Below are 21305 nucleotides of genomic sequence, written 5' to 3' on the forward strand. Positions count from 1 at the left end.
ATCTCAGAACGGCGCTCATTAGTTGCGATTTTGGTTTTACTTCCAAGCATAGTTGTTTACTCTTCAGTGGAGGTAATCGCTATTAATAAAGAATAACAATATTCTTACCACTGACATGCTGCACGAATTTTAATGTGAATGTCTTTTTGTTTTTTTAAGGCATTTAGTTTGGGGTTAATGTTTTAAATCAAGTTGGGGAGAAATTAAAAACCCAATTGATTTCATTTCTTTTAAAGGAAAAAAATCTACGTTTTGAAAGTCTTAATTAGAATTAAAATAACTCAGAAACTGAAATCTGTCCACCAATATATTGCACACTCATACTGAGTGATTTGGGGAAACTAGGTATTTAATAAATTAAGCTTTGAATTAGATTAAATTGTGAAAACCTCTCCCTTCTTCATCCCTCTCCTATAAGTGTTTAACATATTCACCTGAGATTTCAGATGTTTTTCTTAGTTGACTTGACTTGTCAAAACTTATTCTGATTTTTCTTAATTACTACATGCTTATTTTAAGAAAGCATGTATTAATTAATACATGCTTATAGATAAGAAATAAAAATCACCCATGATCCCACAACCCAGGGAACACCACTCTTAACATTGGTGCATTCCTTTCTAGACTTTTTCCAACTGTGTACAGACAGTCCACACTTATGATGGTCCGACTAAGGATTTTTTGACTTTATGATGATATGAAAGCAATATGCATTCAGTAGAAACTGTACTTTGAATTTTGGATTTTGATCTTTTCCCAGGCTAGCGATGTGAGGTAAAATACCCTCTCATGATCCTGGGCAGTGCAGGAGCCTCAGCTCCCGGTCAGCCACGCAGTGAGGAGGGCAAACGATGGATACTCTACAGTGTACTGTGTCTGAGCATGTTTAATGTAGGCTAGGCTGAGCTATGATGTTCAGTAGGTTAGGTGTATTAAATGCATCTTTGATTTTTGATATTTTCTTTTTTTAAATAGATCTTTACTGGAGTATAATTGCTTCACAATACTGTGTTAGTTTCTGTTGTACAACAAAGTGAATCAGCCATATGCATACATGTGTCCCCATATCCCCTCCCTCTTGAGCCTCCCACCCACCCTCCCTATCCCTCCCCTCTAGGTCCTCGCAAAGCACCGAGCTGATCTCCCTGTGCTATGCTGCTGCTTCCCACTAGCTGTAACTATTTTACATTTGGTCGTGTATATATGTCCATGCCACTCTCACTTCGCCCCAGCTTCCCCCCCGGCGCGCCCCCCCCCACCCCCACCGTGTCCTCAAGTCCATTCTCTATGTCTACGTCTTTATTCCTGCCCTGCCACTAGGTTCATCAGTGCCATTTTATTTTTATTAGATTCCATATATATGCGTTAGCATACAGTATTTGCTTTTCTCTTTCTGATTTACTTCACAACAGTGCACAAGGGTTCCAATTTCTCCACATCCTCACCAACACTTATTTTCTGTCTTTTATTTTTTTGTTTTTTAAATTTACTTATTTTATTTATTTATTTTTGGCTGCATTGGGTCTTTGTTGCTGTGCACGGGCTTTCTCTAGTTGCGGCAAGCGGGGGCTACTCTTCGTTGCAGTGCGCGGGCTTCTCATTGCAGTGGCTTCTCTTGTTGTGGAGCACGGGCTCTAGGCACGTGGGCTTCAGTAGTTGTGGCACACAGGCTCAGTAGTTGTGGCACGCGGGCTCTAGAGCACAGGCTCAGTAGTTGTGGCGCACGGGCTTAGTTGTGCCGCGGCATGTGGGATCTTCCTGGACCAGGGCTCGAACCTGTGTCCCCTGCATTGGCAGGTGGATTCTTAACCACTGCACCACCAGGGAAGCCCTATTTTTTTGTTTCTTTAATAGTAGCCATCCTAACTGGTGTGAGGTGGTATCTCGTTGTAATTTTGATTTGCATTTCCCTAATGATTAGTGATGTCGAGCATCTTTTCATGTCCTTATTGGCCATTTCCATATCTTCTTTGGAGAAATGTCTATTCAAATCCTTTGCCCTTTTAAAAATTGGGTTGTTTGTATTTTTGTTGTTGATTTTTAGGAGTTCTCTACATATCTGGGTATTAATCTGTTGCCATATATATGATTTGCAAATATTTTCTCCCATTCTGTGAGTTGCCTTTTTACTCTGTTGATATTGTCTTTTGAAAAATGAAGTTTTTTAATTTTCATGAAGTTTCCAATTTGTCCTTTTTTTCTTTTGTTACCTATGTCTTTGGTGTCACATCGAAGAAATTATTGGCATATCTAATGTCATGAAGATTTGTCCTATGTTTTCTTCTAAGATTTCTATACTTCTAAGTCTTACATTTAGATCTTTGATCCATTTTTAGTTAATTCTCATATATGATGTTAGGTAAGGGTCCAACTTCATTCTTTTGCATGTGGATATCCAGTTTTCCCAGCATCATTTGTTGAAAAGACTGTCCTTTCCCCATTGAATGGTCCTGGCACCCTTCAAAAATTATTTGGCCATGTATGTAAGGGTTTATTTCTGGGCTCTCTATCTATTCCGTTGGTTTATTTATCTGCCTTTATGCCAGTACCAAACTGTTTTTATTATGGTAGCCTTGTGGTAAGTTTGAAATCAGGAAATGTAACTCCTCCAACTTTGCTCTTCTCTTTCAAGATTGTTTTGGCTATTCAGGGTATCTTGAGGTTCCATATGAATTTCAGGATGAGTTTTTCCATCTCTGGCACTGGGGTTGTGATAGGGATTGGAATTGTGAATTACTTTGAGTAATAGTGACATCTTAAAATATTTTTCAGTCCATGAACATGGGATGTGCTGCATTTATTTATGTCAATTTCTTTCATCATTGTTTTGAAGTTTTCATTGTACAAGTCTTTTGCTTCCTTGGTTAAGTTAATTCCTAATTATTTTATTCTTTTTAAGGCTATTATACATGGAATTATAATATGTATAATATTATACATAGTGGAAATTTCCTTATTGTACATACATGGAAATTTCTTAATTTTCTTTTCAGATTGTTCATTGTTAGTTGTACAGGAATGTTACTAATTTTTGTGTGTTGACTTTGTATCCTGCTACTTTGTTGAATTCATTTATTAGTTCTAACAGTTTTTGTGTGTGTGTTGAATCTTTAAGATTTTCCCTGGGCATGCATGGTCACGTTCTAATTTTCCCTGTATAGCAACAATAGTTGCTTTTGAATATCCCAGTCTTTAATGTCTGACTCTCAAAAGAGGAAAAAGAGAAAAATGAAAGGAGGAAGAAAGGGTGCCAGCCCTTTAAATCCCATGAGTCACTTCAACCAGAGGGGGAGGGGCTTACAACAGTGGAGGGATGTGCAACAACAGTGGCCACCTACCTCTTTGTCTGCATCTCTGTGATCAGAAACATCAATCAGTGATCGGAGCACAGATATGCAGTATTTGGAGGACTGGGAGATTTTTGCCCACCCTGGCTCCCACAAACTGTGTGCAAGGATGGCATCACTCAGAATTGCGTTTCAGCTTTAGGTCTTGTTTAGTCAATAGGAGTCACCTGGCAGAAGATAAGAGGGAAAGAGGAGAGAGATTGGAGAATTCCTCCCCTCTTAGCACCATTCTGGCTGATGCCTTGGCTCTCTGAGACTGCAACTCAGAGAAGCCACTGGGCTCCAGTTCTCTCCAGGCTCCAATAAAACATTTGCTCCCCTTGTCCCTTCAGGATGATAATGTTTTGCTACTCTCTGGGTGTCTGAACACTCCTTGTTGGTTTCCTCATCCACAACTCTGTCATTAGAAGTCTAGCTGAGAGTGTTTTCTGTTTCCTACCATGATCAGACTCATAAAAAGCCACCATATTGTCCAGAGGAAATACATTAGTTGCTAGAATAGAGGGTGGTGTGTAGGAAGATGTGAGAGAACAGATGTGAGAGAAGCATAGGAGGTAAAATGAACAGGACTTAGTGATAAATTTGGGAAGTAAGGCAAAGGGGAGGTGTTTACATTGGCCTTGGTTTCTAGGTTTTGCATCTGGATGGGTAGTGGGAGAGATGATACTTAGGAGGGAAGTTTATGAACTCTTTTCCCCCCAACATTTTATTATGACAAAAATTACAAACTAGGAACTCTCATTTTGGGGCATGTAGATTAGAAGTGCCTTGGAGTCATACAAGTAATAATATCAAGTAGGCTACTGGTTATTTGAGTCTGGAGCTTGGTGGACAGATCTGGGCTACAGAAACACATTTCTCAGTCATCTGTGGTAACTGAAGCCATAGGCTTCTGAGTTTGCTCTCTGGTTACTTTCTCAAGAAAGCCTTTCCTTCCACCCCACTCCTGCAACCTAGTTCGTGTGCCCCTATACTGTGCTGTTACAGCATCACTTTTCACTTATGTGATTAGTTATTTAATGTCCGTCTTCCCAAGTAGAATTTAATATCTATGAAAGCAGGAAAGTTATTCAGTGTAGCATCCCTAATACCTAGCATAATGCCTTGCACAGAGTTGGAATTTTTAAATTGTTGAGTAAATAAATGAACCAACCAGCGCTTGGACTGCTTTGTTGCACTGGGGCTGCCAGCCACTTGAATGCTCCAAGACTCAGGATTATTCAGGACTCAGCACTTTGAGCCTGATAGCGAAGTTTTGTATCATGGTTAACAACTCAGCTTGGTCTAGGCAGTATTTTGTAATTTAGTACGTTGGACCTGTGGCTTTATCCAGTCGGCTCGCCTCTAAAGTGTGAAAGCCTTTGTTCATGTTTAACCATGTTCCAGTTTATAGGAAAACACCAAAGTTGCAAAGTATATAAAAATCTAAACTAAAAACACAGTTAAGATCTGTAGCTAGGAGACAAGATTCACAAAAGCTGTGGGCTGAATAATAAATTAAATGTTAGGAACATGAGCTCAGTTCTGCTTGGAAAGATCTGAGACTGCCCTACTGCTTTTCCTCAAGCCATATGGTCACATCCGGAATTATTTCTAACACAGGGTTCTTAATCTTTTGAAATCCTATACAATTTTGAGAATTTGCTAAAAGCTTTATAGTTTTTCATCAGGAAAATGCTGATGTGCACATTTATGAAACATATTGATGTATACAATTTTATCAGAGGCATTCAGGAGCCTCTCCAAGAATTTCAGGTTAAGAATCCTATTCTTACATAATTCAAAACCAGCTTTCCACACTTGAGTGTCCAGCGCCTTCTGTTGCAGGGCCCTCGTGATCTTGGAAGCTGTTGGTTAACAAGGGAGAAGGAGGTGCCAGATTGAATAGCATCAAGGAGAGAGAGGGCATGGAGCACAGAGAAAATGGAATTGAGCCATAATCTTTGCACTTCCAACAGAAGCTTTAAAAGTATCTGCAGTCTTCACTTTAATCAAAATAGCTTAATTTAGGAAAGAAAGAGCCCACTTCTTTTTCTTAAAAAAAAATCTTGGTTTTATTGCTTCCTGAGTGTTGTTCTTTTTAAAGGAGAAATACAAACCATATGTTACAGGGGTCTCAGTTTGACAGCTTAACTGAGGTCATGCTAGGATTCAGATATTTCTGGTCATGATAGGAAGGCCAGTGGGATGGGTCTCACGCAGCAAGGATCAAGAGAGCCCCTTTGGAATGATCTCATCTAGGGAAGTTACACAAAGTAGCTGGTTTGGGACAATGTGTCAGGTTTGAAGGTCAAGCGTGATTTTACTACAGCACAGTGTCAGTCACTTATTGCCCTGCAGCCCCTATGGACTTGTCCCTTACCGAAGGAGAGAAACAGTAGTGATTAAAATGCTAAAAATTATTTAAATCTCTGTAAGGCATTGTGCAGAGGTTGCTGGCACCCGTCCATATGCTTTCAAAGGTTGCTTATTGTGTACAAATGTAACTTCCTACCTAAGAGCTTTTTTTCTGGAGCAAAAGGAGCAAGCTCAGGCCATGAGCTGGGCAAGCTGTTAATGCCGGAAAGTTAATGGCCCTGGAAGAAGCCCTCAGTCAATGACAGATGGGAACAGGGTGAGGAAGCAGCCCTTAGCCAGTGATGGAGAACTTTCTCACCGCTCAGGTTGGGGTAACTCTGAGGTGTGTTCTGCACTGTCTCCCAGAGTCCTCCAGCAGGATTGGGCTCCAGGGATAACTGGCTTGATAACACACCTCTATTTGCTTTCTTCCGTTCACCATCTTACTTTCCCTGCTCCCTTTCCACTGTTCCTGGGATTGCCTCCCAAATAAACTGCATGCACTTAAATCCTTGTCTCAGAGGCTGTTTCTGGGGGGAAACTCCATACTAACATAGGCAGTGTGCATACAGGGCAACACAAGTTTGGAATCAGACAGACCTGGATTCAAATTCCTTCTTACCAGCGACAATGAATAGCTTAATTTCTCTAAGACTGTTTTTTCATCTATAAAATGGGGATAATCGTACTGACTTTGTAAGGTCAGGTCATAAAGAAAAATTTGAGAATGTATGTAAAGTGTTGTCCACAGTGACTTGCACATAGTAAGTGCTTAATAAATGTTGGCTATTATCATTACCACAGTATTCTTAGTATTGTTAACACAGCATAGCGCAGGTAGAGGGAAAAGTTTTACATCCTTGGGGTGACTGCTGAAGCAGGTTGATTTGGGAGACGTGCTGGGACCTGATGAGCATCTGTGGTTTAGCAATATCAGTGGCTTAGGGAAGCATTGCCACAGTGAGCCAGAGCAGGAGAGGAGGAAAACGGCGGACACCAACTGGTGGCTTTGAAGACAAGCAATGGGCAGTGCCCCACTGGTATTGCCAATTGCGCTTAGTCTCAACCGGTGGCTATAGTATCATCAATGACTTCATATCTGTGTTCAGGATTCACTCTGATGGCTGGGGTTTCATTAACTTCACTCTTCAGGGATTATGCTCAGGGCTATTCAGGTTTAGTTTCTAATTTCAAGCTGTTTTTCTCAAAGGTGCAAAGGATCTTTTAACTTTTATTATTTTATGAACTTGTTGTCTTAGAGTCTTTCACATTGGGGCAGTTCCCTCTGCTCCCATTCACTCCTCACTCCCAGGCCAGATCATATTTAAATTCTTTGACCACAGTGAAAGAGAAACAGAGAGACTGAGGCAGGTTAAAGGATTTCACTCATTCTCTAAACCTGGTTAATTAGAGCGCAGGGTTTCACTTGCAGTGCTTCAGCCTTTCAAACAGCCAAAGGTCCCAGAGTGGATGCAACTGATGGGCCACTTTGGCTGACAGCAAACAGCAGGGAGGAGTAGTTGTTCCCCGCCCCCTGCAGGTACAGCAGATGACTGTGGGGGTAGACTTCTTTTCAGCCCTTTTTACGGTTTCACTCTAGGTCAAAATCAAGGGCCTGTGGTGACATCCCATCACAATCTTCTTTTACTTAGTTAGACACTAATAGACAAAAATGTCCCCAATTCAGTAGAGAGATGCATATATATGAAAAAAGCAACCTAAACATGATTTTTATACAAAAAACAACTCTGAAGAGGGGATAGTACTACAGATAGGAGGGACTGGGCAGCCTGGGAACACCTGGCCTTAAGAACAATAACCACACAGCCTGTGGTTCTCATTGCTTCCTGGGAGAAAGAAAAATCTTCTGATGACCTTGTCAGCAGGTCTTAAGCTCATGCAGGGGATTTTCCTGAGAGGGTCTCATTACATCTGGATATGGTGTCAGACACCTTAATATGGACACTTCAATAATCATCTCTGAAATGCTTTTTTAGTATCTCTGAGGGCCACTTACGTTAAAGTGATTTAAGTTTGTGTCTTATCTTCACGTTAGACTGTGAGCTCCTAGAAGGCAGAATTCACATATGATTTATTTGTATAGGCCCAGAAGCCAGCATAGTTCCTGGCTAGGGTTGCTAGGTGTAGCAAAAGAATAAAACAGAAATTCCTAAAAAATTATTGTTTATCCAAAATTCAAATTTAACTGGGTGTTCTGTATTTTATCTGGCAATCCTATCCCTGGCATACAGCTAACCTCAATAAATATTGGTGAGTGAGTGAATGAATGAATGAATGACCATCAAAGCAACAAATGAAGAAATAAACGGGTAAAAACATGGATTGACCATGTAAAAGCTACTCATGTAAATCATGCCTAACAATTATAAAACATCAAAACTGTGTCTGGATAACATTCTACCTTTGAAAATCTGACAGCCTGGCTTTCACCTGAGATGCATTTTCTATCAGTGCTTCATCAGCCACTTTACTCAGTGTCCCTGTGGGAAGAATACTAATCTTCTGTTAATGGATGTGTTTTGTTCCAACAGTTTTACATCATAATTCCACACATTTCTGATTTCATATGTTTGCTTAATTGTTTATTAGTGTGTACCAGTTTCACAGGAAAATTGACATTGGATGGCGTATGGGGTTCAGTCATTCTGAAGCACAGTCATCTCTGTATCTTCCTTTAAAATTGCCAAAACTGTGCTTTTACTCCAGCCGAACCCTGGGGTTTTGGGTAAAGTCACTCACCTTGATTAAACCATCAGGACCAATACTGTTTGGGAAAAAATATATATTTGGGGGTTAGCTCATTTAACAATTAATCTTAAGAAAGACAATATATAAACAACTCTCTCACTCCAAATTAATTCTGCTGTGGCTCCTGCCCTCATCACCCGCTTTTTCTCCGACCTCTTGACTGCCTGTTCCTCCTCCTCCCCTCCTACCCCACTGGTCAAACCTGAAAGGGAGCCAGAGTCACCTACTGTGCTTGCTGAGACACAGCCACTGGGCCCCGCCCCCAGAGTTTCTGATTTGATGGACTCAGGGAGCAGCCTGAGAAATCCCATTTCTAACACGTTCCCAGGTACTGCTGCTGCTGGTCTGGGTAGCACTCTAAGAATCACTGTTCTATACCATTCCTTCTCTTCTGTTTCTCCTTCTCTTTCTGATCCCTATTTATCATTCTTCACAATATTCCTCTGTTCCCAGAGCAGTATAATACAGTAACCTCACTATATCTTGGCCAGCTAGATTTGTTTCCCGCATACTCTTTCCCCTCCAATTGGTAAATGTTTACTTACACTTCCTGTTCAATGTAGTTGAGCATTCGACTGACGTGTGAGGCAGAGATCTCCCCATCCACTTCAGCGATATACGTGTAGAGAAACTGGAAGGTGCTGAAAGGGATCCGGGGAGGGCCGCCATCGTGGTCAGATGATAGCACTTCACACACTATCTTGAGAGTTCTGGCAATGGTCTGTAAAGCCATAAGGTTAAATGAGGAGAAGGTCACTATTCCAAACTAAATTCCTAAGATCAGTTTAGATAACAACAAAGAAAACAAAAACCTTGCTCTCATAAAATAAAGTGGGGATGACGTAATATTCTGGAAAGCTTGAATTTTTTACACCCAAATGTCATTTAACTCAATCCCAAAATATTGAGTATCTACTGGGTGCCTTTCTTTTTTTTTTTTTTTTTTTAATTTATTTTATTTATGGCTGTGTTGGGTCTTCGTTTCTGTCCGAGGGCTTTCTCTAGTTGTGGCAAGCGGGGGCCACTCTTCATCGCGGTGCGCGGGCCTCTCACCATCGCGGCCTCTCTTGTTGCGGAGCACAGGCTCCAGACGCGCAGGCTCAGTAGTTGTGGCTCACGGGCTTTGTTGCTCCACGGCATGTGGGATCTTCCCAGACCAGGGCTCGAACCCGTGTCCCCTGCATTGGCAGGCGGATTCTCAACCACTGCGCCACCAGGGAAGCCCTGGGTGCCTTTCTTTTTCCTTTCCTTTCTTGGTTGGAGGGATACTTTCAAGGAATTAAGTTTATAAGCGGTTGAATGCTTTAAGACATTTATTACTTTAATTAGAATAATCTCACTAAAGGAGGGGAATTTGCTTTTGTAATCTACAAAATTAGAATGATTTCTTCTTACTGCCCTGCACTCTGCTCTCTAAAGGGCTGAAGTGATTAGTCTAGCTTGTGTACTCCAGTGAGACACTTGGAGCAATGCCACAGGAGGGGAGCAGACCACTTTCATTTCCTCTCTCCTGCCCTTGGGGGTTCTCTCCTGGAGGCCATCGTGAAGCACTGTGTGAGGCAGTGTGCCAGGCACTTCCACAAAGGAGGGTGGGAGGGTGGGCACACAGGAGGCTGGTAAGAGGTTGTCAGAGAGGATGGGAGGCCATGTGCATGACTTGCGGTCAGCATGACAGTGATTTTGGGTAGATTTGTGAGCATGTGTGCACTGAACTTCCCAATTTCCATCTATAGCTCATCCTCTCTGCTTCTAAAAAAAACCCTACTGCCCTATTGCCTTTGTTCTGTAGTCCTCTTCCTACAGCCTCATCCAAATTGGGGTGCTGTTATGGGCTGAGTTATGTCCACGCAAAATTCATATGTTGAAGCCCTAACCCCTAGAACCTCAGAATGTGACTGTATTTGGAGATAGGGCCCTTAAAGAGCTAATTAAGTTAAAATGAAGTCATCAGAGTGGGTTCTAATCCAATAGGTCTGGTGTCCTTATAAGAAGAGATTAGGATGCAGAGAGAGAGAGAATGGGGGAGAGAGAGAGAGAGAACGACCAGACACATGCATGCAGAGAGGGACAACCACGTGAAGAAAGAGGGAGACGATAGCCATTTACAAGCCAATGAGACATCTTGATCTCAGACTTCCAGCCTCCAAAACAGTGAGAAAACAAATTGCTGTTGTTTAAGCCACCCAGTCTATGGTACTTTGTTACGGCAGCCTTAGCACACTAATAAAGGTGCTTTCTACCCTGAACATCTTTTATTGATTATTCAGATGACTCAAATTCTATTGCCCTTATACGATTTTCAAATATTTTCAAATATTTAATAAACAGATGAATGGATAAGAACTCTCTAGACTGGAGCTTTTTGGTAAACTTAAATAAATCGAAAGTAAACAGAGATCTGCATTCTGTTGCACAAGAATTTTTGGTCAGATGGGGATCCACTCCATAGAGATAGCCTGTAAGCATCTTACAAGCCTCATTTTCAAACTCAGAGGTGAAAGGCTCAGAAAGTGAATTATTTGCTAACAAAACATGCCCTTCCTTCCAGTGAACACAATTACACGATCTCTTCTTGTATATGATTGGTAGGTATTCTAGAGGAAGGAGTGGTGAAGGGGAAGAGGAACACAGGTCTGCATACTGTAGCATTTTGAATCACATGCAGATTCGGGAAGTAAATGCACCTGCTTCCTAAAATTCCTGCCATTAGATTCTTCTATAAGGAGGGGACTGGATTTTCTACATGGCCCAGAGATCATGGCTGGCTGGTGAGCTGGCAAAGCAAGGAGGGAATTTCTGGGCTTGCCTCCAAGAATGTAGGGATTAGCAAGAGTGCCACCCTCCTCCAGATGGTGACACCCTGACCACCCTTACATTTAAGTTCCCAGCAATAGTCCAACATGAACCAAGTGGGCAAAATGGGATGGGCCCTGGATCCATAGGGCCCCCTTTATTTACAGACTAGACTTTCATGCTGACTTCACCTCTAGGTGTTCTTTGACATAGGGAGGATGGGGAGCAAAGTCAGACACCTGAGTGCCTCTCAGAATTGGCGCGGTCCACTGTTATCCAGAGCCAGGCCTGATGGTGTCTCAGTGGAAGCAGAGAAGGTGGAATTGAACCACAAGATGTTAGAGATCAAAGGACCTCACGGAACATCTAGGCCAACCTCCCCGTTTTAGCAGGGAGGTAGAAAGAATTCACCTCATGGTTTCCTCTGCCCAGTTTGGGTGGCAGCCATATCAAAGTAAACCTTACAGCTGCAGAGGGAGGGTTGGAATCTGATTTTCCGAAGTCACTCTTGGTTACTGTGAGGTTATGTGGACAAGGAGAGGACTCAGACACCTCCAAGGTGGTGAGGGGCTGTGACATAGAGCACCAAAGGCAGGGAGCAGTTGAGGGCACCCCAGAAGAGACTTAAAGAGGCCCTGAGCACCAGGGAGAACGGAGGTGAGCTGGCTGGGGGACCGTCGTGCTGTGAGAGAGACCGAAGACTTCAGCTGCACAGCTAGTGACCACACAGACGAGTATTTCCATGGAGACAAGAGATGCCAGAGAGGACCAAGGGACGTGGGAACCCTCCTCTTGGCTGCTCTGTGATCCCAGCATCACCACTTGCCTTGAACAACTGCCACCTTGAAGAGAGGAGCAGTGGGGAAAAATCTGAGAGACTGAGCAATTTACCTTAAAGCTGTTTTCAGTTATTGCAGCAGATGAAAATTCCTGGGTTGGGTTGCGTCTACTTATTTTCTTCCTCCACCCTTCACGGGTAGGGTAGATGGGGAAGAGCAGGATTAACGACAGAGGAAGTATTGGTACATTTCCCCCCTCCTTGGACATCTCTGAATATGGTGTGAGTAAACTTGTGACCCCGTGAGAATTTCATAAAACGTGCCCATTTTTTATTTCTCCTCTGTGATTTTCCCCAATCCTTGGGGCTATTTCCACAGAAGTGTGATAGTGCTGACTGGCAACTTATCTGCCTCTCCTGCTGCGAGTAGTTTATTCGTTGCATAAAGGTGCTAGAAAGTGCAGCGAAGAAGGAAAAAAAACCCCACGAATGGCCTCTCCTCTCTAAAGAAATAATTATGCTGAAAGTTCAGCAGCATCCACGGGAAAAGTTGGACTACAGTATTTCTAGTAACTTTTCTCACAAACAAAAGTGTCTAACGTGCATACCCAGGATGTTCGAGAAGAAAGAACAAGATTGTATTTAAATACACTGAATGATTCAAACTACCTTTTTCATACCATTTAGTTTGGGCAGAGGCAATAATTTCCTCATTCAGTTTTAAACTTGTATGTATTTCAGGGATTAAAAAAAAATCATTTTGGGGGCTTCCCTGGTGGTGCAGTGGTTGAGAGTCTGCCTGCCAATGCAGGGGACACGGGTTCGAGCGCTGGTCTGGGAGGATCCCACATGCCGCGGAGCAACTGGGCCCGTGAGCCACAACTACTGAGCCTGCGCGTCTGGAGCCTGTGCTCCGCAACAAGAGAGGCCGCGATAGTGAGAGGCCCGCGCACCACAATGAAGAGTGGTCCCCACTTGCCGCAACTAGAGAAAGCCCTCGCACAGAAATGAAGACCCAACATAGCCATAAATAAATAAATAAATAAATTTTTAAAAAAAAATCATTTTTCTGACTCATTTTCATTTAAGTTATTATAATAGTGTTTAACAAGAGTGAGTCCACATATAAGATGATACCTAAAGCTTTTCAGTATGTATATGAACTGGTTTCTTTAAAACAGGAAAACGGCTTTTGCCATTGTAAATCAAGTCAAATTTGGAAAAGGCATGAATTTGTATGAGCATCCTGCATCCATGGGGATGTCAGGACTATGAGTCTGGAAATAGCCTCATCTCTCCTTTCCTGCTCTCTTCTCTCTGATTTTTCTATCCAATTATGCATATCAAATAGTAGTTTTCGATAAGGCTGCACCTCTTTTTAAAAATCTCTATTGGTATATCCTCTAGGTGTCTGAAACCCAAGTATAAGCCAATCTTCTACAGCTGGCTCTTGGTTATCTTTAGGAATACGAATGGAGGGAGTGGAGCGGTAATGGAAATAAACCTAAGTGCAATGACTGAAATTCATAAATAATCCAAAACCTGCATGTTAGTCAACCTCTCCCCAGAGCCTGATGACAGCTTTCCCCTCTCTCCTCCTAATCCCTGCTTCTGGCTGAAGAGCAGAGAAATGACCTTACTTCAGAGAGGAGAAGGAGTAGACAAGAAGGGGTACACTCCTCATGAACCCTGGAGAGTTGACTGTGTGTACTTACCAACCCTCCCCCAGCCAGGTCCTGAGAGATTTTCCCTTAAGGAACAAAAACCATTAAAGCTAACTTACAACTCCAAGAGAGCTGCAAGAAAGGGCTAGAAACTTCAGCCACTCAATCTCCTCCGTGAAGCGGCCCACATTCATCACACTATTAAACAGGTTGGGTGGGAGATTCAGCACCTTCCACATCTGGGCCAGCTCATCTGCATGGACGATCAGTCTGCCAGCAACCTGCGGGGCCGGGGACAGACACAAGACAGGGAATGAGGGACAGGACAACAGAAGGCCCTGAGAAACCTACTCGGGGCAAGGCCCCAGTTCTCCTAGCACACAGCAAGGGGCGGGGGAAGGTGTTGGGGGTCAACAGAGACTCTGTTTGGCAGTTCTTTTTGTAAGGGTAGAGAAATATTCAGCCTAGTGAAGAATGTTCTGAGATATAATCATTCAAACTTCAGGTATCAGAGTTATGGGGAAAACATACATGTATATTACACTTTAATTTTTTTCTAGTGCTTTTATTATCTGCTGTTTCATCCCTAGGTTGTCCCTGTAAGGCAGATAAAGCAGCCTGAAAATGAAACCAAGGGGCAGAGAACTTGTCTGAGACCACTAATTAGTGGTGAAACTAGAACTAGATGTTAAATCTCTTGCTTCTAGACTCCGCTGAGTTCTTTGCACTAGACCCTGAATGCATCGCTCACGCTTTCCTGGGAATAACATGGGGTCTGTGGTCTGGATGCCTAATGTTGCTTGGTCCCAGGTACCTCGGATCTCTGCCATGTTTACTGCACAAGGTGCTTGGTGGTCAAGAGGGAAGGGCACAAATGGCCAGTTGTTGGCCAACAATGCAATAATGGTGCAGATGCCCCAGTGAAGTGCTACTACACCTTCCCTGGTCCTCTGATTCCAGTGAAATGCTAAGCCTCCGGGACCAAGGCAGTTGGCTAAGTCAGTCCTGAATCACCCCAAACCTCTTGGTCCTGTATCCTAAAGTGAGGTATGGTAGTGTTAAGCCATTTTTCTTGGGAGTTGGCCAAACTGCAAGCTTTCTCAAGACAGACCCTCCTCATCCATTCACAGCACAGCTCCCAGGACGATATGGCTGTGGAGAGAGCCTAAAAGCTAGGCTATGTCTGCACCTGGGGTAACTGGGGAACTATAATATGCCCCTCCCCAACTGTGATTGGCATCATATCTGGGCTTGATCAGTAAGGGAGACACTGGCAAGGCATGTGGACCTGCACTTTCTGGAGAGAAGGAATTCACATTGCATTGAGCCCCTGGACATTCTGCCAGCTTCAGGACGACGTGGGATGACCCAACTGACAACTCAGCTTACAGCCTATTTCACCATGATTCCTATTTCCCCACAGGAAGATTTACTCTCAGTGCATGGTTTAGTGAATTTTAAGACAATGCTGAGTGGCCAGGTGACTTTTGTCTGTACGCACCCAACCTCGACATCGTCCCTACATTCCCCCTCCGTGCTGCCGTTTGGCCCTTACCCTAGAATGCAGGATCTTTAACAGGTCCGGTGTAAGCTCAGCCCAGTTAGACAAAGTCACTCGCTCAGACCGCTCTCTCACTGGAGGAATCTCTCCACGGGACATAGCCCCAAAATAACTACAAGAAAAAGAAGTTAGGGGGCTACGGGGACCAGCCTCTACCTCAGTGGCCTCTGGATGCTTTGGGAATCCCCTCTCCCTTTTCTTTGAGGGAAGGGATGGAGGAAAGAACATTTATTAAGTGGCTTCTAAATGCCAGACACTGTTTTTAGTTCATTTATGTACAGGAAAAGCCTGAATGTGTTACTTTACACTTAAGGTATAGAGATGCCTTAGGGAATAAAAAGATTTGTTCTTCTCTAAGGATGAGGAGTACCAGAAGTTTGGTATGGAATTCCCTGAAGCACATTAGGTGTGGGTATTTTTTTCAGTCATTCCCTCCTAAGTGTTTCATATACATGTGTGCACGTGCACACACAGAGACACACACATACATACACACATACAGGCATATATATTGTGATAGATAATATATTGATATATGTATTGTATATGTACATATGCATGTCTATTTTATGTGTATATATATTAAAGGAGAGAGAAAATTGTTATTTTAAATCCCCCACTCTTTTTTATGAAGGAAGAATCCTAGTACCTGGAGGATCTTTTTCTTTCAAATATAAAAGTCTTTATGCTTGGTACGATGGCTATCTACATACTTAAAGTTGGTATTAGGTAGTAGTAGGGGTATGTAATCTTGGAAAGAGGAGTTGGAAGAAAATTAAAATGACTTGCATAAGAAAGGGGAGGAGATGGGGTACTCTGGGGGGTGAGCCTGGAAGGGTTTCCAGCTGGAGGAAATGAGGCTTGGGGCTCCATCGGGGAGGGGAGAGAAGTTTGGCAGGGCACTAATGGAGGCTCAGGTGAGAAGACAAGCGAAAAAAGGGTTTGAGATGAACTCACATGGGGTGTGTGCTGTAAAATCCTCCTCTATCTTCCTTCAGAAATTTCAGTAACATCTGCCTGCCCATCAGTGCTTTGTGGAATGGACTTTGTTTTGGTGCAGTGTGGAAAAACACTGAGCCCTGTTTTGGGATTGATCTATGATGGGAAGAGGCTGCCTGCAGCAGAGAATGGACATGAGCAGCTGATACTTGGGGCACCGATGCCATATGGGAGGGCCTGTCTTCATCAGAAGCCTTGTTATTGACTACCCCTGCATCACAGCCTCTGCCCCCTCTCTTATTAATTTTATTTTATTAATTTCTCCAGATCCAGGTAATATAAAAAGAATACAGGGCTTCCCTAGTGGCACAGTGGTTAAGAATCCGCCTGCCAGTGCAGGGGACACAGGTTTGAGCCCTGGTCCGGGAAGATCCCACATGCCACGGAGCAACTAAGCCCATGCACCACAACTACTGAGCCTGTGCTCTAGAGCCCGCGTGCCACAACTACTGAAGCCTGTGTGCCTAGAGCCCATGCTCCGCAACAAGAGAAGCCACTGCAATGAGAAGCCCGTGCACTGCAACAAAGAGTAGCCCCCACTCACCGCAACTAAAGAAAGCCCGCACACAGCAGTGAGGACCCAATGCAGCCAAAAAAAATAATAATAATTAAAAAAAAAAAAAAGAATACAGAGGGAATTTTATAAAAGCCATACAATGATGGGGCAAACCACTCTCTGTCTCTAAGCCACCACACAATGCAGAGCAACGGCTTCCAGTACCAAAACATCTTCCAGGAACCCCTTGGAGGTCACCAGCAGGGAGAGCAGAAGAAACTTTCAGGCGACCTCTACCAATGTGCATGAGCAGCCTCCGCAGACAGGTCAGTGGTCGGGTGGGTGTGGCTCAGCAGCAATGTCTTTGGACCTTGTAGCAGAGTTGGTTAGAGAACGTGGAAATGAGGCTGCAGTCATGGATTTCATCCTCTATGGGTTATTTAGCTTCATCTGCAGTGAGCAGTTCCGTGGTTCTTCATATTTGTGTGGTCACACTTACCCACCACAAGACAAATTAGTTTATGTCCTGCTGATGTCTGGTAGATGGTTTCTTCATGGACAACACATATGCAGGGAAACTTCTGCTTGTGGTGAATTAAGTAGACATTTCATCTTGGAAATACTTTGTGGAGTTTTACCTCTAAAATGCTGCAGGTTTGTAAGTTACCTAAAACCGTCTGACAAGTGCTTTCCGTGTCTGAATACATGGAGAGTGTTCTTAGATCATGTTCTCCTTTTTCATTGTAGTTAAACTACAAACTGATTCTTCACAGATATCTAAGACATTTATAGCACACGATACAATATGGGAGCAAGCAGGCTACAACAGTGGAATGTTTTCTCCCATAAATGTCAGGGACAATACCAAGAAATGTCATTTTTCTTGCTATAAAAGCAGTGCAAGAACAATAAAATGGGGTTTTAAACTATTGTATAGTATAAAACAAAGTCTGTCTGAGTGTGCCAAAAGAAATTAGTCTTCTGATGCTCAAGTTCAATCTTAGAGGTAATATATAAAATTTAGAATAGAAAACTAAACAGAGTTCATTACTAGGCAAAGCAACCCCATTTGTGTCTGTTTTTATGAGCACCACGGGCTTATTTTCCTTCCATTTGTAAAAGCCTCATCCTAGCCCAGCCCAGGAGCAGGAGCGCACTGGCCAAGGCTCTGTGAGGCTCCTCTTAGCTTACGTCGTGAGCCTTCTCAAAGGCGTCCGCACCTTCTTCTCCCCACCTGCCCACTGCACCTCCTCAACCTCATGCTGCGGACCTTCTCCCCTCCCCCACCCCACCTGCTCCGCTCTGCAGCCTCTTACTCCTCACCCCCCTCTCCCACTGAAGCCCTACTAAGGAGGTCATCACCCAGCAGTAAAAATCGCCTGAAAATGGTCCCCGGGAGGTCTGGTCAGCTCCTAACTCCTGCCCCAAGCCTCAGTTCCCCAGGTTCAAGCAGGCAGTTCTGTCTGAGAAGCAATTTCGTAGCTGGGAGGCTTTGTGTGTGAAGCTGTTTCAGCCTCAGCCAGCAGTTATCTTGTAAGCTCCTTCCATCGAGCAGCCTCTGGAGGTGTCTCCTGAAGGAGGACACCTGTGGTTGAGGCACGCTGTTTGCAGCCAAGCCGCTGCTCCGCCTGCCCCCATCACTCTTGCCTCGCTTCTCCAGAATGCGACGTGTACTGTGTGGACATCCTTATGCTGAAGGAACATGTTAGTTCAAAGACACAGTCAAGAAAATAACAATTTCCCCAAAGACAAGATACAAAGTGTCTGGCTGGGGCGCAAGAATGAGTTTTAACAGCAGCAGAGGAAGGTGTCCCATTCAAGGAGTAAACTCAGGAGCGAAGGCACTTGGACTGATCCCACACAATCCTCCACCTGGGCTCATCACATCGCTCCCCCACAGGTGCACTGCTGCCATCTAGTGGTTAAACCTGAGGATGAGGCCCCTGGTTTACACCAGGGAAAGGCAGGCTAAGCTCCGCGGGATTCTGAACCCTTCTTTCCACTGGGACGGGGGTGGGGGAGGGGTGGAGGTGGAGGGCAGACACAGGGTGGAGTGTGCGTGTGTGATGTGATGTGGTAATCTGACTCTTGCTGATTGCCCTAGGACACTTTGCCTATAGCCCTGGCGTCCTATTGCTCAGTCTCGTTCCCTTGGGGGAGGGCCTCCATCCTCGCCCGGTTTGCTGTGTTTACGTGTGGATTTTAAAGCACCAAAGCAATGCAAGAACTGAACATCCCAAAGATTATTCCGATCAGTCCCGACTCCCAGGCTGCAGCCATGACAACCTCCTCAGTTTTCCAAGACCTTCCCTCCTCCACCCCCTACCTCCACCTCCAATGGGAACCAGGGGCTGGAGGTGAGAAAGGAGTACGTACTCAGCGGCCCACTGGATGAGATCTTGCGGCTGTGTCCGAATGGCGGCTTTGGTAAATTGCTTCAGCAATTCCGGCAGCTCCGGGGGGATGCATATTTGCTTATGTGTCTGAGGCATTGATTGGTTGACCTATTGTCGGGGTTGGGGGTGGGGGGAGGAATAAACAAAATGAGAATCTTTGAATCATAAAATGACAGGAATCTTGGACAGGAGGTCATCCAGCTTCTGTTAGACACTCTCAGTATTGGGGAGTTCACTACCCCACAAGACAGATCTCCAAGGTTAGAAAGTGTTTCACTAATCCCTGCTTTTTGTTGTTGTAATTCCTTCATTTACATCAAAAACACAGAATACTATTTGTTCATTAAAAAGTAGAGATTAACAAGAGGTAAGCAAAAGTATCCCTGATGATATCCCAAAATACTGGCTGTCTCCTTCCAGAATTTTTTCAATGTAAATATATATTTGTATATATAAAAATGGGGACATACAAAACAGCTTATTTACTCAACATCTTATCATGACCATCTTCCATATCACACAACTCTTATTGGCCCAATAAGCATCGTAGCAAAATTTACTCTGTGAATCCTCTATTACTTGACATTGGGTTACGTATTTCCAAATAAAAATAATCATTAAACAGCCATTTGATGAACATCTCTCTGCACATTTGCAGGTACTTATCCACTTTAATTGTAAAAGAGAAACTTGTATATTTCACTCAAAAAGTTCTAGGATAAATTGAAACAAAACATGAAAATCCATAGATGGTATGCAACACTATACACAAATAAACGGCAGATGAAAAGTCTTTGCTTTTAGTAGAGAAAGAGAGACTAGATGTTCTGAAAAGCCCTGTCTCTTCAAAACACCTGGATATGAGACAAATCCGAGCAAACATACCTTTCAAATTGCCTTGCTGAGCTTGCAAGAAAGTGAGGGAAATCCTCATGTGCTAAATAAGTGAGTAAAGCAGAAACCAGAGTGGAAAGCAAATGAAGAAATTAGGGCTGACTTGGGGGCAAATGTAGACACCAGGAACTTGAAGCTTTGAGATAAATGGCCAGGCAAGGACTGAAGAAGTAAATAGCTGAAAGGAAGACTCTCTTATCCCCCCAAATCTGAAACCCTCCAAGGCTCACACACTCTAAGTGTGAAAGGGTGGGACTGAAAATATCTGCCTAATGGCAGGGGGGAAGAGGCACAGAAATCTTTCTCTCTTGCTGCTACTTTTTGGGGGAGAAATAGTCTTCCACGAATCTGTAGCCACAATCTAGGTCTAAGTTTTAAATTTATACCACCAGCCTGGTTGGGAAATCCCAAGACAAGAAACCAAAGTGGCCTCAGGTTGGTGGTACTCCATTATCTTTTACTTTATGTTCTTTTATTTAGAGGAAGAAGAGTATAAAGATATTAATTTTAAACTTTGTAAAAAGTCAAGTGCGCATGGCAAAATTTCAAGGGTAATTACTATAAAAGTAATATTACCACCAAATCAGTAGAAAGGAGAAGAGGAATTAAAAGCACTAACAACACAAAACAAATTGACTGATCCAAAAGAAGGCAAGAAAGGAGGGGCTGGGGGAAACATAGGAAAGGTGGATAAACAACATGATAGAGGAGAACCCATATATGTCATTAATCACAATAAAAAGGAAAGGTCTTAAATGTGCCAGTTAAAATATAGAAATTATCAGACTGGATTTTTAAAATATCCAGCTGTAGGCACATCTGAAAAGACACAAGGACCAGAAAGACTGAAGGTAAAAGGATATATGGATAAATAGGCAAATAATAACCAAAAGAAAGTTGATGTAGATGTGTTAATACCAGACAAAAGAGACTTTAAGGCAAAATGCATTGTTAGGAATAAAGAGGGTCACTACATAATGTAAAAGCTTCAATTCATTGGAAGACAGCACAGTTCTCAGTGAGTGTGCTACAGACATCACCATTGGTGAATCTCACGATGCTGGGTGGAAAAAGCCGTATATTGTTTAGGGTCACAAATATAAAAAGAATAGTATTACAAGAAATTTAATTATAAAGAAATATAAGAAAGAGCAAGGGATGATAAACACAAATTCAGAATGGCATTATCCTCGGTAGGGGAGGGAGAGGGATATCATCAGGGAGACACAACAGGAGTTCCAACACTATTAGTAATGTTCTGTTTCAAGCTG

The 21305-nt window shown here is 43.2% G+C and overlaps 1 protein-coding gene across 3 annotated transcripts in view; it reads right to left on the reverse strand.

Annotated features, from left to right (window-relative positions):
* Window positions 1-1277: 1277 nt before the first annotated feature.
* Window positions 1278-21305, reverse strand: part of ROPN1 (rhophilin associated tail protein 1) — a 34024-nt gene continuing 13996 nt past the window's right edge. For 2 of the 3 annotated variants that reach the window (XM_082393028.1, XM_082393027.1), the window contains 5 exons: window positions 19121-19248; window positions 15244-15361; window positions 13808-13969; window positions 8999-9174; window positions 1278-8469 (listed from right to left, as the gene is read on the reverse strand). In XM_082393028.1, the coding sequence (XP_082249154.1) occupies window positions 8403-8469; window positions 8999-9174; window positions 13808-13969; window positions 15244-15361; window positions 19121-19236 (639 nt within the window). In that variant the 5' untranslated portion in view covers window positions 19237-19248 and the 3' untranslated portion in view covers window positions 1278-8402. Of the gene's footprint in view, window positions 8470-8998; window positions 9175-13807; window positions 13970-15243; window positions 15362-19120; window positions 19249-21305 lie in introns of those variants that run through there. The other variant, XM_082393029.1, reaches the window with a different exon arrangement.

Source organism: Balaenoptera borealis, assembly GCF_965194805.1.
Source record: "Balaenoptera borealis genome assembly, chromosome: 5".
Lineage (NCBI taxonomy): Eukaryota > Metazoa > Chordata > Mammalia > Artiodactyla > Balaenopteridae > Balaenoptera > Balaenoptera borealis.